Source organism: Mirounga leonina, unplaced genomic scaffold (genome assembly GCF_011800145.1).
Source record: "Mirounga leonina isolate KUSES-001 unplaced genomic scaffold, KU_Mleo_1.0 Mir_151, whole genome shotgun sequence".
Lineage (NCBI taxonomy): Eukaryota > Metazoa > Chordata > Mammalia > Carnivora > Phocidae > Mirounga > Mirounga leonina.
Window position 1 is genome coordinate 14799339 of NW_023270377.1, and position 21074 is coordinate 14820412.

Here is a 21074-nt window from a genome sequence, read left to right on the forward strand (position 1 = left end):
TACTTTCATAGTCCTGCAGAACAGCCTTTAGGGAAAGGAGAACACAGATCTCCTGAACCCAAATGCTTTCAGGGGACCAGACAGGTAACATAAATAAGTGACGTCAGCCAAGTGTTTACAACAGGAAGTAGCAGGGATGGGGGTAAAGTAGAGAACGTGAGTGCCCTTTCTAGTAAGTACACCTACAACCCATCTCCTGACAATCATTGCCATGAAGAAATGTGGACCCAGTATTGCCAGGTTTTCTCATTTTTCAAGAGACAGTAGGAACTGGGATTTATATGAGCAAGTTTCCATTTAAAATCCTTGGGCGGCGTACAACTGGTCAGTGGGGCAGGTTTAGATGGAGGCCGCCTGTTTCCTACTCCTGCTCTTCTGCCTACTGACCCGACCCTCAGTGGGCAGCTGGTGCCCACATTAGAGGATCATCTGAGTTGGGAAAGTGTATTTTTCTGAACGGGATGTATCAAAGTTACCAAACTGGATGACAGGAAGCTCCTTATATTTTTTTAACAGCCCTCATTCTTATTTCCTCTTAGGCTTTGCAGATGAAATGGTCAAGTAGGGTCCTGCTCCATTTCCACCATCTTTTCTGATGAGAAATCTACAACCATGTTTCACAAGTGACATGAAGGAAAGTCTGCCATGCAGCCCATAGGAGAGACCAGTCAGGAGGAAAACTGAAAAGGGGAACATGGAGAGGGAGGTGGAGGAAGAGAAAGAAGAGAAGGGGGAAAAGGAGGGATGGAAAAAGACAAAAAGGGAAAGAACTAGAAGAATCTGGAGTAGAGTGTGAATATAGCTCCCGGATAAAGACCTTTCACATATATGGTCTCAGCTGTTACAAAGGCTTGGAAGGCAGAACTTCTCATCTTCAGTTTGCAGATGGAGAAAGAGAAGCTCCTGGAAGTTGCCTCTATGGCCCAGTACTTAGTCGGTGAACAGTAGGGGCACCAGGTGCATGCCCCATAGTACATGTATGAGTAAGAGAGAAAGAAAATCTGAGGCTGGAAAGGCAGAAAAGGAAGTACATGTTTGTTGGAAGCTGGGAGCCTGCCACCAACCACTGCTTTCAGAGCCTAAAGGGCAAGGGCTATTGACCAAATTCCTGTAGTATAATGATTAGCCCCTATGAAGACTCCACCACCAGCTCAGCTTCCCTAATTATGAAGGTCTTGATGCCATTGGTTGGATCATACAGCAAAACATTGTTTCAGAGACTCTTAAGGTTAAATTACACCGTCAAAACCTCAAAGGGCGTGGGCAGTGTGCTGGGTTTCACGCAGCTCTTCAGGATTCGGCCCCAGGATGGCGTGACAATCACGGTCCTCTGAAGGCACTCTCCATGACAAATGAACATCAAGAGTCGCTATTCTTCTCTTCTGCTAAGAGACATACTGGGAATGGCTCATAATATTGATGTGGGACAAAGAGTGAGTTTTCAGATTCCTTAATGTTAGAAGTCTCAGAATGAGAGGCGGAGGAAGGAGATGGAAGGACGTGAGTAACTACACTGAGTGCCTGCTCCGTGGCAGGCATCTTTACAGACTTGGTGAACATTTCGGTGGCAGAGATTTTTATAAACTATCCTTGAATAAAAGAAAAGGCTTTTTTGATTCTCCTTCCCTGTGCTTTATTTTTTTTTCTTAAGATTTATTTATTTCAGAGAGAGAGAGTGGGGTGAGGGGCAGAGGGAGAGAGAATCTGAAGCTGACTCCCCGCTGAACACAGAACCCACCATGGGGCTCAATCCCATGACATGAGCCGAAACCTAGAGTGGGATGCTTAACCAACTGAGCCACCCAGGCGCCCCTCACCTCTTTTTCAAATTGCTGTAAGGATCCCATTTCAGGGAATGCATTGGATGCTTTTTATGCCTCATCTCAACTTGGTCTGCATCTTTGCCTTACTGTTGCTGCAACCACCTGATACCTAGCCTCAGTCGCATCATGCCTTTCCGGCTTTCTGTCCCAACTTCTCTGCTCCACTTGTGCCTATGGGACTCCTGCTGGAGTCCACTTGCCAATTTTGGTGCATGAACAAAACTGAAAGTGTGAGAAAATTAACACTTTCCAGTATGGTCCTTGACCAATGGAGGATGTTGGTAATTTCCCCTTTTTCAGTTGGGCAACACGGTGACCCAGCCTGCAAGGTTCCCCAGAGGGTTCTCAGTGGGATGAGCAGCAACCAACTCAATGATGCACCCTTGCGTTAACTTTCATCTTCTTCATGCTCCTGTTCCCTGGGGCCAAATCCCCAAATAAACTATCTGCATGAAAGATCTTGTCTCAAGCTCTGTTGGGGGCAGATTGGGCCAAAAGAGGACCAATTAAGGTACTTCTTCACAGCTGATATTAAAAGAGGGTAATTATGCCTCTTGATAACCTGAGTCACTGACCTTTTTACAGTCACAATCAAGTGTTTTAGATCCTTATTATGTCCCTATAAAAAGAAAAAAAAATCACCCAAAGAGAACTGGTTCTTAAACTTGAGCACGTGCCTACAGAGTCAACTGGAGGGCTTATTCACACATGCTACAGGCTCCAATTCCAGACTTGCCAATTCAGTGGGTCTGGGGTGGGACCTGAGAATATTCATGAGTAGCAATTTCCCAAGTGGCCCTCGGATCTCCTTGGAGAACCACTGATCTAGAGTAGCACTATCCAGTAGAACATTCTGTGATGCTGGAAATGTGTTATATCCACGCCATCCAGTATGGTAGCCACTAGTCACACGTGTCTATTGAGCACTTGAAACATGGCCAATGAGACTAAGGGATTGAATTTGTTTATATAATCGAATCTTCATTCAATTTTAAACTTAAATATCCACATGGACAAGGGGCTACGGTGTTGGACAGCGCAGGAGTAGATTCTTGCTACTCCTAGATGTGCTCTTGGACTAGCATTGGCATTCTTAGTAGTACGTTAGAAATGCATATTCTCAGGACCCCCTCTCAGACCTACTGAATGGGAAACCATGTTTTAACAAGGGGTTCAGGGGACATGTATATGAACCAATTTAAGAAATAGTGGTTTGGGGCGCCTGGGTGGCTCAGATGGTTGAGCGTCTGCCTTCGGCTCAGGTCATGATCCCAGGGTCCTGGGATCGAGTCCCGCATCAGGCTCCCTGCTCCTTGGGAGCCTGCTTCTCCCTCTGCCTCTCTCTCTCTCTGTCTCTCATGAATAAATAAATAAAATCTTAAAAAAAAAAAAGAAATAGTGGTTTGGCAGTCAATATTTTCCCAATGCTGCACCAGATTTCCTACCCAACCGTTAGGGGTTAAGTAATGTCCCCTCCCCTCCAACTCCCCCCACCCAAAAATATCGTGAAACCCTAACTCCTGTACCTGTGAGTGTGATGTTACATGGGGCCTTTACAGATGTACCCAAGTTAAGATGAGGTCATTAGGGTGGTCCCTCATCCAATATGACTGGTGTCCTTATAAGAGGAAGGAAATCTAGACAGAGACATACAAGGAGATCAGCATGTGATGACAGGCAGAGATCAGACTGATGTTACCACAGGCTAAGGAACACTGAGGATTGCTGGTCACCAACAGAAGCCAGAAGAAGCTCTCCCCTCTAGGCTTCAGAGGGAGCACGGCCCTGCCAGCACCTCAATTTTGGACTTCTCACCTCCAGAACTGGGAAACAATGAAATCTGTTGTTTGAAGGCACCCAGTTTTGTGGTACTTTGTCATGGCAACCCTGGGAAACTAACACACCAACCTGGAGTCAATCCCTTAGCTCTTCTGAGCCCAGAGATTTCTATCTGTGCCAAAGTTGGGCGGTCTTCAGTTATCTACCAAACCAGATGCTTCAAGGATTGAGGAGAACATCAGTGATCTCTGGAGGAACGATCTCCAAGTGTTGTTACAATTTGACAGAGAATATGGAATTGGAATATGTCACTGTGAATTCAATGCACAAATTAAATAGCTATGAAAAGAGGATGCTAAACAGGAAACCACAACTTTCCTTGTGTTCTCAGCTTTGTTTCCTAGTTTTCTAGCATGGGCAATCATGGCAGGTGTGGGTCCAAAGAGATGGAAAATGCACAATAACCACAGCTAATAAAGAGAAATAAACTTTTCCTTTAACACTCTCTGTTCTGTGATAGTCTCATTTTCCCCCCATGCTAGCTTGACCCAGCAACTCGTGTCACAAAGGCATGAATTCCATACTGTTCTGGTCATCTCAAGTTCAGCAGACTCATCTCCCAAATGCTTCATCACTGGCAATTGGAGGAGCAGTTGCAACAGATGGTTTGCCTGACCAATGGGCACACGAGCCCACTTGGAGAGGCGGCCTTCCTGTATTAAAGGAACTGATGTGATGAGAACAAGAAGGAACTGTTACTTACCGGGAAAAAAAAAAAAAAAAAAAAGGAAAAGGAAATGACTCAAGTCACTTCTGCATCACAATTGCAATGGGGGGGAGTTCCCTAAAAGGGAGTGGGTAGTGTTTTCCACTAGAAAATCTATCATTTGTGCCCTACTGATGAAGAAAAGAAATGCTTTCCTGGGCACGGTCTGGAGGAAGAGTATTACGTTAAGAAATAATAAAAATTTAAAAATGCCATCTAATAAAGTAATAGATAATCCTGGAAATAAACCATTTAAGAGGTTTTAGAACTGGGCGCCTGGGTGGCTCAGTTGGTTAAGCGACTGCCTTCAGCTCAGGTCATGATCCTGGAGTCCCGGGATCGAGTCCCGCATTGGGCTCCCTGCTCGGCAGGGAGTCTGCCTCTCCCTCTGACCCTCCCCCCTCTCATGTGCTCTCTCTCTCCTCTCATCCTCTCTCTCAAATAAATAAATAAAATCTTTAAAAAAAAAAAAAAAGAGGTTTTAGAACTCAGCAAAATGAGAGATGGAAAACATGTCTGGCGAAGAGTGGATCACTGACAACATGATATTTATTTATTTATTTATTTATTTATTTATTTATTATTCTGCTCCCCTCTACCCCTATAAAATGATTTTTAACCAACTGAGCCACCCAGGCGCCCTTAAAATGATTTTTAAAAGATTGGGAGGATCTCTGACACTGAAGGAGCCATAGTAGTAGGTAAGAAAAGGCCTAGAATATGTATTTAATATGTAATTTGAGGGCCTGGATAGTGGAGATGCCTGCCCTTGAAACACAAATACCTTTTTTTCTTGCTTAAATAAAAGTAAAACACTCCCTCAGTTAAGTGATGGGTGGTTGGGCTGTTACTTCTCCTTTCAGCAAGTTCATAGAAGTCAGTCGAGGTGATCTGGAAGGGACAGAAATGTCAGGTAGATATTGAGTCCTTTAAGAAGTACTCCAGGGGTGGGGCGCCTGGGTGACTCAGTCGTTAAGCATCTGCCTTCAGCTCAGGTCATGATCCCAGGGTCCTGGGATCGAGTCCCGTCCCTGTTCAGCAGGAACCTGCTTCTCCCTCTCCCACTCCCCCTGCTTGTGTTCCTTCTCTCGTGTTGTCTCTCTCTGTCAAATAAATAAATCAAATCTTAAAAAAAAAAAAAAAAAAGGAAGTACTCCAGGGGTTCCTGGGTGGCTCAGTCGGTTAAGCATCTGCCTTTGGCCCGGATCATGATCCCAGGGTCCTGGGATCGAGTCCTGGCTCCATGTTCAGCGGGGAGCCTGCTTCTCCTGCTGCCCCTCCCCAGGTTCTCTCTTTCTCTCTGTCAAATAAATAAATAAAAATCTTAAGAAAGAAAAAAAAAAGAGGTGCTCCAGAAAGAATATATTGGCAGAAAGTTAGTAATAGCCTAACGCTACGTGCGTCGAAGTGCCTACATCATTCACATCACTTTATCTTATCAGGTAGCCTTTTCTCATCTGGCACCATCACAAGAAGGGTGAGGACTGGACAATAAGACATTCTGAGAGAAAGAGAGACCACAATCACATAACTTTTATTACAATATATTGCTATAATTATTCCATTTTATTATTAGTTATGTGGTTAATCTCTTACTATGCCTAAGTTATAAATTAAACTGTATAAGAAAAAACAGTGTATATATAGGGTTTGGTACTATCCATGGCTTCTGGAATCCCTGCAGGTCTTGGAACATACACCCTGGGGATGAGGGGGGCTGCCATATATTCTATTGGTTCTGTTTCTCTGGAGAACCCTGATATATATATATATATATATATATATATATATGAAATCTCTCTGGAAGGGCACACACCAGCTGGGTGGCTGAAAGTAGAGACAAAGTTTTCACTGAATATCCTTTAATATTTAAAATTTTTGAATGTTAGAAATATACCACCTACTCAAAATATTAAAAAAATATAAAATAAACATGTAAGTTTAATAAAATTTGTTATGTTCAGTTATTAGTTAATATTTTGCATTACAAGCCCATAAAGAATGTATTGCTAAAATATGCGTTTCTGGAAATACAAAAAAACTAAAAAATCAAGCCAATTTTTTTTTATTTTTCAATTTTTTATTTAAATTCCAGTTACTTAACATACAGTGTAATATTAGTTTCAGGAGTGCTCATTACAAGTGCCCTCCTTAATGCCCATCACTTATTTAACCTGTTCCCCCACCCAAATCCCCTCCAGTAACCCTCAGTTTGTCTTCTATAGTTAAGAGTCTATTTCCCGGTTTGCCTTTTTCCGTGCCCCCCATGTTCATCTGTTTTGTTTCTTAAATTCCACAAATGAGTGACGTCATGTTTCTGGTGTTTTCTCTGGCTGACTTATTTTGCTTAGCATGATATCTCTACCTCAATCTATGTCATTGCAAATGGCAAGATCTCATTCTTTTTTATGGTTAATATTCCATTGTATATATATACCACATCTTCTTTATCCATTCATCAGTTGATGGACATTGGGCTCTTTTCATAGTTTGGCTATCATTGATAATTCTAAATCAAGCCAATTTTTAAAAAATTTTTAACTTTTTATTTTGAGATCATTTTAGATACACAGAAAAGTTACCAAAAAAATAGAGAACTCCTATGTCCCCTTCATGCAGCCTCCACTTACACTGACATTGTACGTAAATGGAGTACTATTACCAATGCCAGAAAATTAATATTGATACAGTATCATTTTTTTTTTTTAAAGATTTTATTTATCTGCGAGAGAGAGAATGAGAGACAGAGAGCGTGAGAGGGAGGAGGGTCAGAGGGAGAAGCAGACTCCCTGCCGAGCAGGGAGCCTGATGCGGGACTCGATCCCAGGACTCCAGGATCATGACCTGAGCCGAAGGCAGTCGCTTAACCAACTGAGCCACCCAGGTGCCCCTTGATACAGTATCATTAACTAAAACTTTTAGCCAAAGTATTAACCTTGATGCCCCTCTAAGCATTTAGAAATTTCTTTGCTGATGGCAAAAAAAAGTCCAGAAGTAAAAAAATCAACCAGAAAGTTTCTAAAAGTTTCTCTTTCTTTCTTTTTTTTTCCACTGTAGCATTCAAAGAAATTTCTGTAATTGTCTAGGTGGGAGAAGGGAGCATTACGGTTATCAATTATACTTTTTTGTTCCCCCACTTTGCTTAGTCGTCCAACTTCTCTGATTTCTTGTCCACTCCTTGGTACATGTGCTTTCATGATTTCAATCTTCAGTTTGTTTCCAGCAGAGCCCAGGGAAAGTGGTTCACCTTCACCATCGCTCCCCCATCTTTTTTGTTCTGTGACTTTCCAGTATGAACTCCATCCAGGCATACCACCTTCTTAGGGAAGTCTCAGGATGGATGCTTCTGCACCCCACCTAGACCCGTCCTGTTCCCCAGCTCCCACACACCCTTCCAGGTCAGTCTGGCCTAGCCTCTGCCTCTGATGAATAAATATGTGATAAAATGTTGGTGCTGGATTAACATGCTGCTCCATGAGGAATCCATCTGCCATATGGAAATTCTATAGATAGCATGATACCCTGAGATAGTGCTGAGGGGGGAAGGGTGGTGACGATAAGGAAACCTGAATGTCTACAGAACTGTCACCAATAAGCTGGGTGGCCTTGGCCACATCACTCAACTGCTCTAAGTCTCATTTTCCTGTAAAACAAGGGAATGAAGCTAGATGCATTTTTTAAAAAATATTCTTGGCATTTAAGGTAGCTTTGAAAATTGATAAAATAAATATATAGGCCATATCCTCAGAAAGGTAAACATGGTGCCTACGTATTTTTGAATATCCCAAAGGGACAATAATATGACAAAATAGGAGGTCACAGACTTTCCTCCTCATTTCACACTCTGAAGAAGACAGTGTGTTTGTTCTACTTCTCTTGGGGCCTTTGTTATACAGATCAGACTAAAGTGTAGAAAGAAGAATTGGAAGTAACAAGAGAGGCTAGGTTGACTTACCTAAGGGTCAGGGTGCTAATGTGGAAGGTAAGTAAGAATAGATCTGGGTGGATAAAATGTATTTCACCAAAATTACAAACTTTTTTGCTTCCAAGGACATCATCAAGAAAGTGAAAAACAACCTACAGAATGGGAGAAAATATTTGCAAATCATATCTCTGACAAAGGACTTGTATCTAGAGTATATGAAGAACTCTTACAATTTAACAACAAAAAGTCAAATAACCCGATTTAAAAATGGGCAGAAGACTTGACTAGAAATAGCCCTAACAAAGGTATACAAATTGCCAATGAGCTCATGAGAAGATGCTCAGTATCATTAGTCACTAAGGAAATGCAAATCAAAACCACCATGAGATACCACTTGACACCCAGGAGGATGGCCATGATAAAAAAAAAAAAAGGTGGACAATAGTCACTGTTGGCACAGATGTGGAGAAATCTGAAGGCCTCTAACTGATGGTGAAAATGTAAATGTGTTTCAGCAGCTATGGAAAACAATTTGGGAGGAGTTTTCTTATGCTCAGCAATTCCACTCTTAGGTATAGTCCCCAAGACAATTGAAAACACAGAAAAACCTGTTCACAGAAAAGCTTGTGCATGAATATTCATAACAACATTATTTCTAATAGCCAAGGAGAAGAAACAACCCAAATGGCCATATTCTCATGAACAGATAAACAAAGTGTGGTAAATCCATACAATGGAATATTCTTCAGCCATAAAAAGGAATGAGGGATAGACACACGCTACAATACACATGAACCTTGAAGACGTCACACTGACTGAAAGAAGCCACAAAAGGCCACATACCGTATGATTCTATTTGTGTGAAATGTCCAGAAGGGGTAAACCCAGATAGAGTCAAGAGATAACTGGCTGCCAGGGGGCTGAGGAAAGGGATAATGGGGAACGACCGCTTATGGGTACCAGTTTCTTTATAGGGTGATGAGAATGTTCTGGCATTTGTGGTGATCATTGTACAACCTTGTTAGTATACAGAACCCACTGAATTGTACCCCTTAAAATAGTGAATTTTATTGTGTGAGAATTATATCTCAGGTTTTTTTTTAAAGAATAGGCCGGGGTATAGAGAGGGGAGAGAAGAAATGAGGAAGACGAGGGAGGCAGTATGGGTCAGAGATTGGGGAAGAAAGAGAAAAGGAAGTTCAAGACCCCTGCCTTGTATAAAATGTGGGACAGATGAATGGGTAAAGAGGGTTTTGGGGACGTTTGATGTGTATTTGGGATATATCCCACTCTCTTTTGTTACAATCTTCAGAAATTACACATTTTTAAAGAATTTGGAATTGGATTTGTGGGTTTGGGGATGGGATAGTGAATGAGATTGGTTCCAAAATAATCAGCTTAGTTTTGGTTTACACATTTATTCAGTCAACAAATGTTTATTGAGCAACTGCTGAGTGCCAGGCCCCATTCTGGGGACACTGGGGTGCACTGGTGAACAAGACAGAATGAGGTGGTCTCCTCCTGGAGCTTATAGTCTAGGGGGGTGTGTGTGTGCGCATGTGTGCAGCTCAGGCACAGACTTGATAAAAAAATTAAAATGTCTAATAATTTCAAGAATGATAGTGCTTTCAGTAAAAGAAGGTAGAGAAAAGCAATAAAGAGTGGCAGGATTTTAGGGGTTCATAGAGCCCTTAAAGCCCATGGGTTTAGACACCTCAGATTCAGAATCCCTGGCTATGATAATCTCTAGATGTCCCTTTTATCTAAAAACAAAACAAAACTATAATTCATGGAACAGGTATGAGAGATATAAAAGTGATAAGACCTCCAAATTCAATATAATGTGGAGATCTAGTTTATAGTATCATTAAAGAGTTTGCAAAATAAACAATGTTGAAGTCAAACACTGAGACAGACACAGACAGCCCCACACTTGCTGGACGCTGAAACTGGAAGGAACTTTGGTGATGACCTAATGTTGATTTCTTTTTTTTTTTTAAGATTTTATTTATTTGGGCGCCTGGGTGGCTCAGTTGGTTAAGCGACTGCCTTCGGCTCAGGTCATGATCCTGGAGTCCCGGGATCGAGTCCCGCATCGGGCTCCCTGCTCGGCAGGGAGTCTGCTTCTCCCTCTGACCCTCCCGACCCTCCCCCCTCTCATGCTCTCTCTCTCTCTGTCTCTCTCTCAAATAAATAAATAAAAATCTTAAAAAAAAAAAAAAGATTTTATTTATTTATTTGACAGAGAGAGAGAGAGCACAAGTACGCAGAGAGGCAGGCAGAGGGAGAGGGAGAAGCAGACTCCCTGCTGAGCAGGGAGCCCGACGCTGGACTTGATCTCAGAACCCTGGGATCATGACCTGAGCTGAAGGCAGCTGCTTAACCAACTGAACCACCCAGGCGCCCCCTAATGTTGATTTCAATCTCTTCATCGTATGGCGGAGGAAACTGATAAGCAGAGGCTCAAGTAACTTGGCCAAGTTCCCCCAGTTTGTAGTCACAGAGCTGAGATTATAGTCCCGACGTCCTGATTCCAGGTTCAGTCAGGAGCATTCACTTAAAAATAATGGATGTGTTAATGGAAGATTGTCTATTTACTCAATCAAGGACCTATAGTTCCCTCCGACACAATATATTGTTCTTTATGCTGTCCCTACCAGTTAACAATAATGAAACACCATTTTGTTTGTTGATCTTATTTCATTCCTTCAGTTCTCAATGAAACAATGCATTCCTTCTTAATTCTGTCTTATCAGTTAACAATGATTGATTTTTTCATTCACTCAGCAAGCACAATCTTAGGCACCATGAGGAATGGCACCATTATTCAGAGAGTCCTGACCTCAAAAAGCTAAAAATCTAGACAAGGAAATAAGACAGAGTAACAAATAATTATGATGTGGGGTAGATCTTGGTGACACCATTACATGTCATGAGCTTCCAGAGTGAAGTTACGTCTGCTTGGGAGAAAGGAAAGCAGGAAAATATATTCTGACTTCACAAAGCTTCAGAGAAAGAACTTCTGGAGTTCATGGAATTTGTTCAAGTCTTGAAATGCAAGTTTTCTGTTTATTAAAAAAACATAAACTATAACAGAAAATCAGCAGTTTCCTTAAAACCACCCAAACAAACTGTCTCTAACCACAGGACACTTTTTTTTTTTTAATTGGCTGCTGAGGCTTTTTGAATACTTAACCCATCCTCTGGGCAAATATATATAACTGCACCCACATTGACCTCAGTTGGTTCCTACTTACAATAAGATGAAAGTACTTAAATTCTGTTCTAAGTTGATATCTTTATCCTTCATGTTTTAAGTTGGCCCCCGTAACTGTGTAAAGGCCAAATGATAGGGTTAGGGGCACCTGGGTGGATCAGTTGTTAATGCATCTGCCTTCGGCTCAGGTCATGATCCCAGGGTCCTGGGATTGAGCCCCAAATCGGGCTCCCTGCTTGGCGAGAAGCCTGCTTCTCCCTCTCCCACTCCCCCTGCTTGTGTTCCCTCTCTCGCTGTGTCTCTCTCTGTCAAATAAATAAATAAAATCTTAAAAAAAAATAAATGATAGGGTTATATGATTTTAATGGGACTTGATAGTTTAAAATGGAATAAATGCCTTTTTTTTAAAAAAAAACCTCACATGTATTAAGTTATAATTTCGGTGTAGTAAAAATCACACTTTGTTGGGTATAGTTCCATGATTTTTGGCAAATGGGATGCTTTTTATTGTGATTCCCACAGTTAGATTAGCACACTAAAGAGGTGCAGAACTGAATGGAAAGACACAGGCTAGGAAGCAGTATGAATGTATAGCAAACATTGCCAGCATGCTCTTTATGTGCATAATCTCAACTACGTCTCCTATCCCTATAGAAAACGTTCTTTTATAATCTCTGCAGATGAGAACGCTTCAGTTTGGAGAAGTCAGGTTTCTTGGCCAGGGTCACAGACCCAGGAGTAGCAGGCTCCCCAGCAGGGACAACTTCTGGCCTCTGTCGTTCAGTAGTTTAGGGATTTGCGGAAATTCCTTTGGCCCGTTAGGGCTTTGTTTTTCTCATGTGTATAAAGAGAAGTTTAGACCGGCCTTCTGGTCCCCAAGCCCCATTCCCTACCAGAGCCCCACCATCTTGGTTCACAAGTGGAAATAAAACGTCTGGCTAGCCGTGGCCCCAGAGCCCGAGGGTCTCAGACAAACAGCCCCAGAAGTTAAAGAAACAAATAGAAAAGCCACACACGTTTGGACGGAGCCCAGCCTGCTCCCCACACAGACTCTTCCCCGTTTTCTTGCCATAAGCGGCTGGCACAGCGGACAAGTACGATGCCATCTAGTGGAGTTCAGGAGGCCAAAGAAACAAATGGTGCAGAAGCACACGGGCCCTCAGTCCGGCAGAACAATGTGCCCACTGTCTTCTGTTCTGGCTTTTCTGGTCTCGTCACATCTCCACGGACCACAAATAAAAAGATTTGAGCTGGCCGAACCACCCTCATTCTGTCAGCTTTCAGCTCTGTGGTCGCCAAAGCATCCTTCCATCACATCACCCCATTCGCTCCCTCCTCCCACCACCCCCTCTGAGCAAAGTTCATTATTGTCCAGTAGACTCGGAGGGAAGTGTGAAATACGACTGGAGAGCTGGGGATAATGAATATGGCCGTGTGCATTGGGACATTCTACTGTTTTCTGTTTCTTTTTAATTGGAACTGAAGTCAAGAAGTAAATTTTATTTCCTGTATAATGATAGTTTTTGGGGGCGCTAATGCTGAAAGATCTGGGGAGGAGGTTTACGTCTTTCTGGCCATTCACCACCCCTGAACTTCACTCTCTTTCACTGTTTAAAGCAGCCTTTACCCATGTGAACCAACAGGATATCACGCCAGGTAGATGGGTCCCATATGGTAAGAATTGAGAGGCCAACCTAATAGGCTTAACCCTTTTCTCATTTTTGCCTATTTCTGGGCTGTTTTTTGGGGAATTTCGGTTAGCATGTTCTCCTCTTAGGCCTTTAAGTGCATAGCAAGTACTCAGCAAGTGCTTGCTGAGCATTTGTCAAGGGAATCAACTGATTAAGTGAAAATGGCCCAAACCCAGAATGGGAGATTAAATTTTAAAAATCAGGTTTTATAGGGTAAAGTTCTTTTTGTAGTGGTACAATGTCTGACTTTTTTAATCCCCAAATATCTAACTTATCCAGGGACTCAGTTTATACCGAGGATGAGGATTTGGAGGATGAGATTCAGAATAACTTCACAATGTTCCTGCAAAGACCGAGAGAGAGAATGCACATAAACGCTATGTGTAAATCCTAGAGCATGGTTTCCTGGCACATCATACTCAATGGCACTCAGAGTTAAGGATTGTATTTGTAGAGGGCATTGAGGGTAAGTGGCCAAGGTGGCCCAGAAGGAGTTCTCACTGCCCCAGGGGCGTCAGCAGTCCTAGAGATGCCTACCACCCCAGGCCCCTCTAAGCAACCCCCAGGGATGAGCGAGTCCCTAAGTCATCACACCTACAATATGTGTGTGTCAAGGAGCACTTCTTGAAAAGCTGTTTTAAACTTTCATACAAGTGTACAAATGTCACGGAATGATCATGTTGATGTGAGTGAGTCATTTTACCTTCCTTCACTCAATTACTGTAAGGGACACTGCCCTATAGTAATTAGGGAACTGCCCCATTGAATAGGGGACACTGAAATCATAGTGTTATTTATAGATATAATATGATGACATACTTGGACCAATGGTGAAAACAGGACTGATTCTGTCGCACAAAACAGAAAACTTTTCTTTTTTATTCTTGCATAACAGGGAGGCTGGCGTTCATTACTGGTATTGGTTCACAACATTTGTTGCTGCCCTGGCTTTGGATCCGTGCCCTTGGAAATTCCTTTGGCTTTGCCCTTATGGTTTCAAGATGCATGAGAACTCCAAAATGACATCATCCCGTTGTCCAAAGGCATCACGTGGAATCTCTCTTTCACTGCACCAACTCCTTATGAGGGTGAAAAGCACTTGCCAGAGGCCCCTGACCAGACACCCTTAGAGTTCGTTGGCCAGAACTGGAACACGTGGGCACTCTTAGCTCAGAGTAAGACTGAGAAAGCAAGTCTCTGACCCATTTAGCGGTGCCAGTCAGCGAGTGCTCGTCAGCGAGACAGAGTTTTGAGAAGTCAATTAGTATGTGTCTGACTTATTGCTCTGCAAAGCATTTCTGGTTATAGCTTAAAGGGAAAAACACGTCTTCATTTCCCAATATTATCCAAACAAAATGACTTCCTATTATTAAAATATATAAACAAACATTTAAAAAAAAAACCAGCATCTATGATTTCTACAACATCTGCCAACTCTCTGTAGATATTTGGCAGTTTGGACTATAATGGTTTGCTCAGATTTCTTAAAATAGGAATTCTCACTTTCCCTCCTAAAAGTTCCCAGACTCTTTCAAATGCCTTCATGTCTTAAGTCGGTGAGCTCCCTCATAAACTGCCTCTTCCCCCTGGCCCATCTGTGTATCTTCTCACTAATTATTCCACATAGAGGCTTCTCATACATTTATACGTCAACATCTTGTGAAGAAGTAATCTTTGCGATATGAGATATTAACATTTTTATTTATTTTAAGGTATATATAAACCATTCCAGAATAATATAAAAACTAATAAAATTTTAGAATGTATTTTACTGTTGTCATATGCACGGATTCGCAAATCAAATCAGCAAGCCAAGTACTGGCTTATAACGAAAAGCAGCAGTCTCCTGCCTCACCTCTCCCACCCTCCATTCCCACTTCTGGAGTCAATCATTTTCAGCTCATTTACCTTTTCCTTTATGTATTTATATCTACATTCTAAATTACATGCTTTTAAAAAAAATTTATTTTTATTTATTTACTTTTTTAAAGATTTTATTTATTTATTTATTTGAGAGAGAGAGAATGAGAGAGAGAGAGCACATGAGAGAGGGGGGAGGGTCAGTCAGAGGGAGCAGCTCCCTGCTCGGCAGGGAGCCCGATGTGGGACTCGATCTAGGGACTCCAGGGTCATGACCTGAGCCGAAGGCAGTCGCTTAACCAACTGAGCCACCCAGATGCCCCTTAAAAATTTTTTTAAAAGATTTTATTTATTTGAGAGAGAGAGAGTGAGATCGAGAGCATGAGCAGGGGGGTGGGAGGGGCAGAGGGAGAAGGAGAGTCCAGACCCGATGTGGGGCTCGATCCCAGGACCCTGGGATCATGACCTGAGCTGAAGGTAGACGCTTAAGTGACTGAGCCACCTAGGCGCCCCACATGCTTAAATTGCTCTTTCTTGATTTGTTACCTTAAGACTTCATCTGTTGGCTCTCTTCTATGCAGTGTGAGGATTTGGCTCCCTGACACATTCTGGTGCCTATTTTTGTCCTCCCCCCCATCATGCTCTATAGTTATGTCACTTTCTTTTTCTAAACGCTCTTCTTTGCACAGCATTCTGTTCTTGTTTATTGTTACAAAATTTTCTCTTATCTCTCTCAAGGTATAAATTACCGTTTTCTGAAGTTTTCTTCCGCTGGTTCCCTCTCTCTCACGTTCCTCATTTGTTATGTCTCCTGTTGAAGCCTTTCTTGAAAGTTCTGGTGACTCTTGAATGTCCGTTACTGACACTAAAAAGCTGACCAGCAGCTCTGTGTAAATAGTTTATTCATTGGTAGACCTCAGTATATTGTGGCAGATGGAGAATCACAAAAATTGGAATCTGTGGTCTTCTGTCTTGGGTTGGTGGGTTTCCCTGCAGAGAAATCATCCATTCTCCTATTGGGGTGATAGAAAGCTGGCTGCTGAGGATCATGGGAACCTCGTGTGGGAAGGGGGGATGGGAATTACCATTCAAAATGGAGGCTGTCCCTCAATCTGCTTTAGCGGCACCTCTCCACCCCATCTCTCTCTGTTGGGCCTGGTATTCTAGAGCTTAGAGTTTCTCAAGAATTTCCAAGAGCAAAACTCTTGTGCTCTGCTCAGGAATCGACAAGCTGCTAGAGTTAGGGCAGGGAATCTGAGAGTCTGCTCCTTAGAGATTTTTTTTTTATTATGTTATGTTAATCACCATACATTACATCATTAGTTTTTAATGTAGTGTTCCATGATTCATTGTTTGCATATAACACCCACTGCTCCATGCAGAACGTGCCCTCTTTAATACCCATCACCAGGCTAACCCATCCCCCCACCCCCCTCCCCTCTAGAGCTCCTTAGAGATTTTTGATGACCCTCCTTGGTTTTGATCCCCTCCACACCTGACTTCAGATATGTGGTGGCCTCCATGCTTGGCCTTCCTGAGATCCTGCAATGCCAATCACTTGCTTCTGACTGGACTCTCCCCCCTCGGCTCTCTCTGTCATACAGTTTCTGCTTTTTCTGTGCTGCCAAGTCACTTATCACTTGTCCATCTGTTTTTCATTTTGCAAAATAGTGTTGACATCACTTTCTCCTCTTACTCTTCCCCTGTTTTCTTTGAGTTTTCACCTCTTTTATTCCTTTATTCTCACTTAAGAGGAGTTTCACGAAGAAGTCAAGATTAATGCAATTCAGCTTGTCACGTTTAACTGAAAGTCATGAATATTTCATCTGTAGGTGTCCAATTCTAGCTGGGCATACGCCCACCTAACTACTTAAGTAGATATGAGAGGGTGTGTTTTTAGAAACAAGAAAGAAATATATATTGATATCTTAGGTGAGAGAAAGACCATACTTTCCAGCTTCCCTTGCACTTGCTGCGCCATGTGACTAAGTTCAGGCCAATATAATGAAAGCGGAGGTGATGTGTGCACTTTGGAGCCTTGGCCTTCACAACTCTGCTTCTCTGCCCTCATTTTGTTCTCGCCGCGGGCTAGCATGGACGTGGCAGCGGCCAGCTTCCACTGTACAGACAAGGACAGCACCGGAGGGGATGGCAGAGCAACAAATGGAAGGACCTTTGCTTTTGTATTTGTTTTTTGTTTTTTTTAAAGATTTTATTTATTTATTTGACAGAGAGAGACACAGCAAGAGAGGGAACAGAAGCAGCGGGAGTAGGAGAGGGAGAAGCAGGCTTCCCACTGAGCAGGGAGCCCGATGTGGGGCTCGATCCCACGACCCTGCGATCATGACCTGAGCTGAAGGCAGATGCTTAATGACTGAGCCACCCAGGCACCCCGGACCTTTGCATTTGAATAAACATGGCCACCATCCTGGACTGTTCACCTCCAGACTATTATGTGAGACTGAAATTAACTTCTTCCCGCCTCTGTACTTTGTGGTCTTTCTGCTACGGCAGCTCAGCCTGTGCTCTAATGCAACCTCGTTCAGTAATTCCCAAAGCAAGTCTATGAATAAAGCTGCACATCTACTGCCTGTGGTGGTTTACAAAGAGAACAGAATCCCAGGGCGCCTGGGTGGCTCAGTTGGGTAAGCGACTGCCTTCGGCTCAGGTCATGATCCTCGAGTCCCGGGATCGAGTCCCGCATCGGGCTCCCTGCTCAGCGGGTGGTCTGCTTCTCCCTCTGACCCTCTTCCCTCTCGTGTTCTCTCTCATTCTCTCTCTCAAATAAATAAATAAAATCTTTAAAAAAAAAAAAAAGAGAGAGAACAGAATCCCAGACCACGTTTTCCCAGATTCTGCTTCAGTCTGTCTGGCGTAAGGTGCAGAAATCTGTTTCGTTGTTTTGTTCTGTTTTGTTTTTAACCACTTCGATTTTTCTGATACATTGCCAAGATTATGAACCACTGACCTTGCCCAGTTTACTATAAAACACTTCCATCACATTCCCATGGTTTTCTCATTTCTCATCCATTTCCTCTGAGTCTCCATATTCTCTTCCTGATTCCTTTGTTGAAAGTCAAATGTTAGTGTTATCGTAGTAGACAATTATTTTTTTCTTCCCGGAATCCATTCACCCTGATTTCCTTTGGGGAACCACTTATCCTTTATTCTCTGTCCATGTGGTTCAGAAAGCCAGCGGGCCCCACAACCTCCCCACGTCTAGGGGAGGGGCACTCAACCACGAAGCCCAGGCGAGTCAGCGTATTTCCAACTTCTTGACCACAATGATGTGTTCAGGGATGGACAGATGATCCAAGTCAGTACAATGAGACCCAATTCTAGGGAAAAGAGTTTTTTTTCCTTTGGGAGTGCTGACCTGGTAGGATGTATGTCTGCAGCTGCTGGTGCCCATCTTACGACCATGAAGGGAGTCGGACAGTGGAGTCAACACAGTGGAGAGAAGAGAGATGGAGCAGGACTGAGTTCTGATGATTTCATTTGAGCATCTGGATTGATGCCTGAATCCCTAGACTCTTTAGCTGCACAACTCAAATTTCTTTTATTAGGAGGGAGTGCTGACTAATATGTATATATATGTATACAGTATATATGTATAATTATATGCATATATTATATGTAGTATAAATGATATATATGCTTTAGTTGTATTATAGGTATACATATGTACACATATAATACTTTTATATTTACATACACATACATACAGCATAATTATAAAATTAACTGTGAAGTTCAAAAGAAAACATACAAAACATTTCTAAGGGGATGAAAAGGTAATGTTTTAGAAATAGTTTCAAAAAGAATAATCATTAGATCAACATATCTAAGATGTTGCTCTTCTGTTTTAACTAGTATCTAAGGTAATATTATCTCTGAATTTTCATTCTGAAGCTCATACAAACAGACCTTTGAGCAATTGTGCAAATGTCTGTGTTATGGAGTCAATAATTTTCTGGTTACAGTTCTAGACTCCATTCTAGGGTTTGTTCATGTAGATCTGATCCAGTTTCGCAGTCATTATAGGGCAATTTAAAAGAAAATATGTAAAAAATAGAAAGATCTCTTGGATCAGATTTTCTGAGTTAAAAGCACCTGGTAGATTTAATGTATTCATGACAAAGAACATGAGTTGGAAGCAGAATCTGCTTGCTGACCTCAGGAAAATTAAAGTTGGCTGGATGGGTTGAGCTTGTCATCACTTTCCAATATTCTATATTCAAGGTACAGAGCCTATTTGCAGTAGCACTAGGGTGTGCCCCCCACCCCCAAAACCATTCTCACCCTCCTCTGGGGTCCACAAACTGAATCAGGTCAGCCTCCTGTTTTTATATAGCCTGTGAACTAAGAGTGGTTTTAGCTTTAACTGGTTAAAGGAAGATCAAAAGAAGACTATTTCATGAAAATTACATGACATTCAAAACTCCATGTCCATAAATAAGAGTTTTATTGGAGCTCTGCCACGTTCATTCATTTACAATTATCTACAGCTACTTTTGCACTATAAGAGTCTCATGCTCTACCGACTGAGCTAGCCGGGCGCTTACTTTTGCACTATAATGATGGAGTTGAGTAGTTATTGGGTAAGATATTTCTTGTCCTAGTCTTCACTGAAAAAGTTTGCTAACCCCTGTTAAAGAGAATGGAAAGTCAGTAGTCACTTTCCCAGCCCTATTTATAGCTGGGTGTGACCCATGGGACCCATTTCTGACCAATGAGATATCGAGCAGAGTTTGCCCGAGGGATTCTGGGAAAGATAGCAAGGTTTTTAATAAAGTCAAAGAAGAGAGTGGACACCTTTCTCCTTCCTGCCTTAAACTACATGTGGTAGCTGGAGGTGTGGTGGTATTTTTTGCCTCCATGATAAAAGAAGCATGAAGTTGACATTTCTATCTGCTCTTTAACTGGCTACATTGGTCGAAGATCTAATGCTTTCTTGAGTCTTTGGAGTTGGAATTGATTTGAAGCAATCTAGAGTTTTTCTAAACCTAGTCTCAAGAATAGTTACTGTGGAAAGAATAATTTTGACAGATGCTTCCCATGGGAAACTTTCTGTTTCTTTAGGAATTTGATTGTGGTCACGTAACCCTGGACCCCAATTGAGGGGAGTTCAACTTTAGTCTAAGCTAAGTCTGCCAAGGTACTTGGAGTGGGAAGGATATAAAAACAAGTTTTAAAACTGTGTTTAAAGGGGCGCCTGGGTGGCTCAGTCGGTTGAGCGTCTGCCTTCGGCTCGGGTCACGATCCTGTGATCGAGTCCCGCATCAGGCTCCCTGCTCAGTGGGGAGTCTGCTTTTCCCTCTGCCTCTGTCTCTCCACCTGCTCATGCTTTTCCCCTCTCTCTCTCAAGTAAATAAATAAAATTTCTAAAAATCCTTTTACATTAAAAAAAAACCCTGTGTTTCAAGATTAAATGTGCTCATTTAACTGTGGCAAAGATGTAAAAGTATCAATGATTGCTAGTTTTTTTGTTTGCTTTTTTTTTTTTTTTAAGATTTTATTTATTTATTTGACAGAGAGAGACAGTGAGAGAGGGAACACAAGCAGGGGGAGTGGCAGGCAGAGGCAGAAGCAGGCTCCCCGCTGAGCAGAGAGCCCGATGAGGGGCTCAATCCCAGGGCCCTGGGATCATGACCTGAGCTGAAGGCAGATGCTTAACGACTGAGCCACCCAGGCGCCCCTGTTTGTTTGCTTTTAAGCAGGCTCCATGCCCAGTGTGGAGCCCAACGCAGGGCTCAAGTTCACGACCCTGAGGTCAAGACCTGAGCTGAGATCAAGAGTCAGATGCTTAACTGATGGAGCCACCCAGGAGCCCCAAAGATTGCTAGTTTCTACTACTCAACGGCTCTTCCATGTAGGAGAGATAATTTTATTATTGTAAGTGAATACTCAAAATTTTATGCTCTGATATTCACTTCTCATTTTTATTAAGTTTCATGTGATGAATAAAATAAGATTCTCAAATCTCTAACAGAACTATTCCATCTATGGTCCT

The 21074-nt window shown here is 42.4% G+C and overlaps 1 protein-coding gene across 6 annotated transcripts in view; it reads right to left on the minus strand.

The window, feature by feature from the left end:
* The window catches only part of MOGAT1 (monoacylglycerol O-acyltransferase 1), a 99408-nt gene that overhangs the window by 34095 nt on the left and 44239 nt on the right, over positions 1–21074 (minus strand). Inside the window, exon 7 of one of the 6 annotated variants that reach the window (XM_035007018.1) lies at positions 5164–5259. The exons of the other annotated variants lie outside the window; for them this stretch is intronic. Within the exon in view, the coding sequence (XP_034862909.1) occupies positions 5193–5259 (67 nt within the window). The 3' untranslated portion in view covers positions 5164–5192. Of the gene's footprint in view, positions 1–5163; positions 5260–21074 lie in introns of those variants that run through there. 6 annotated transcript variants of the gene reach the window in all.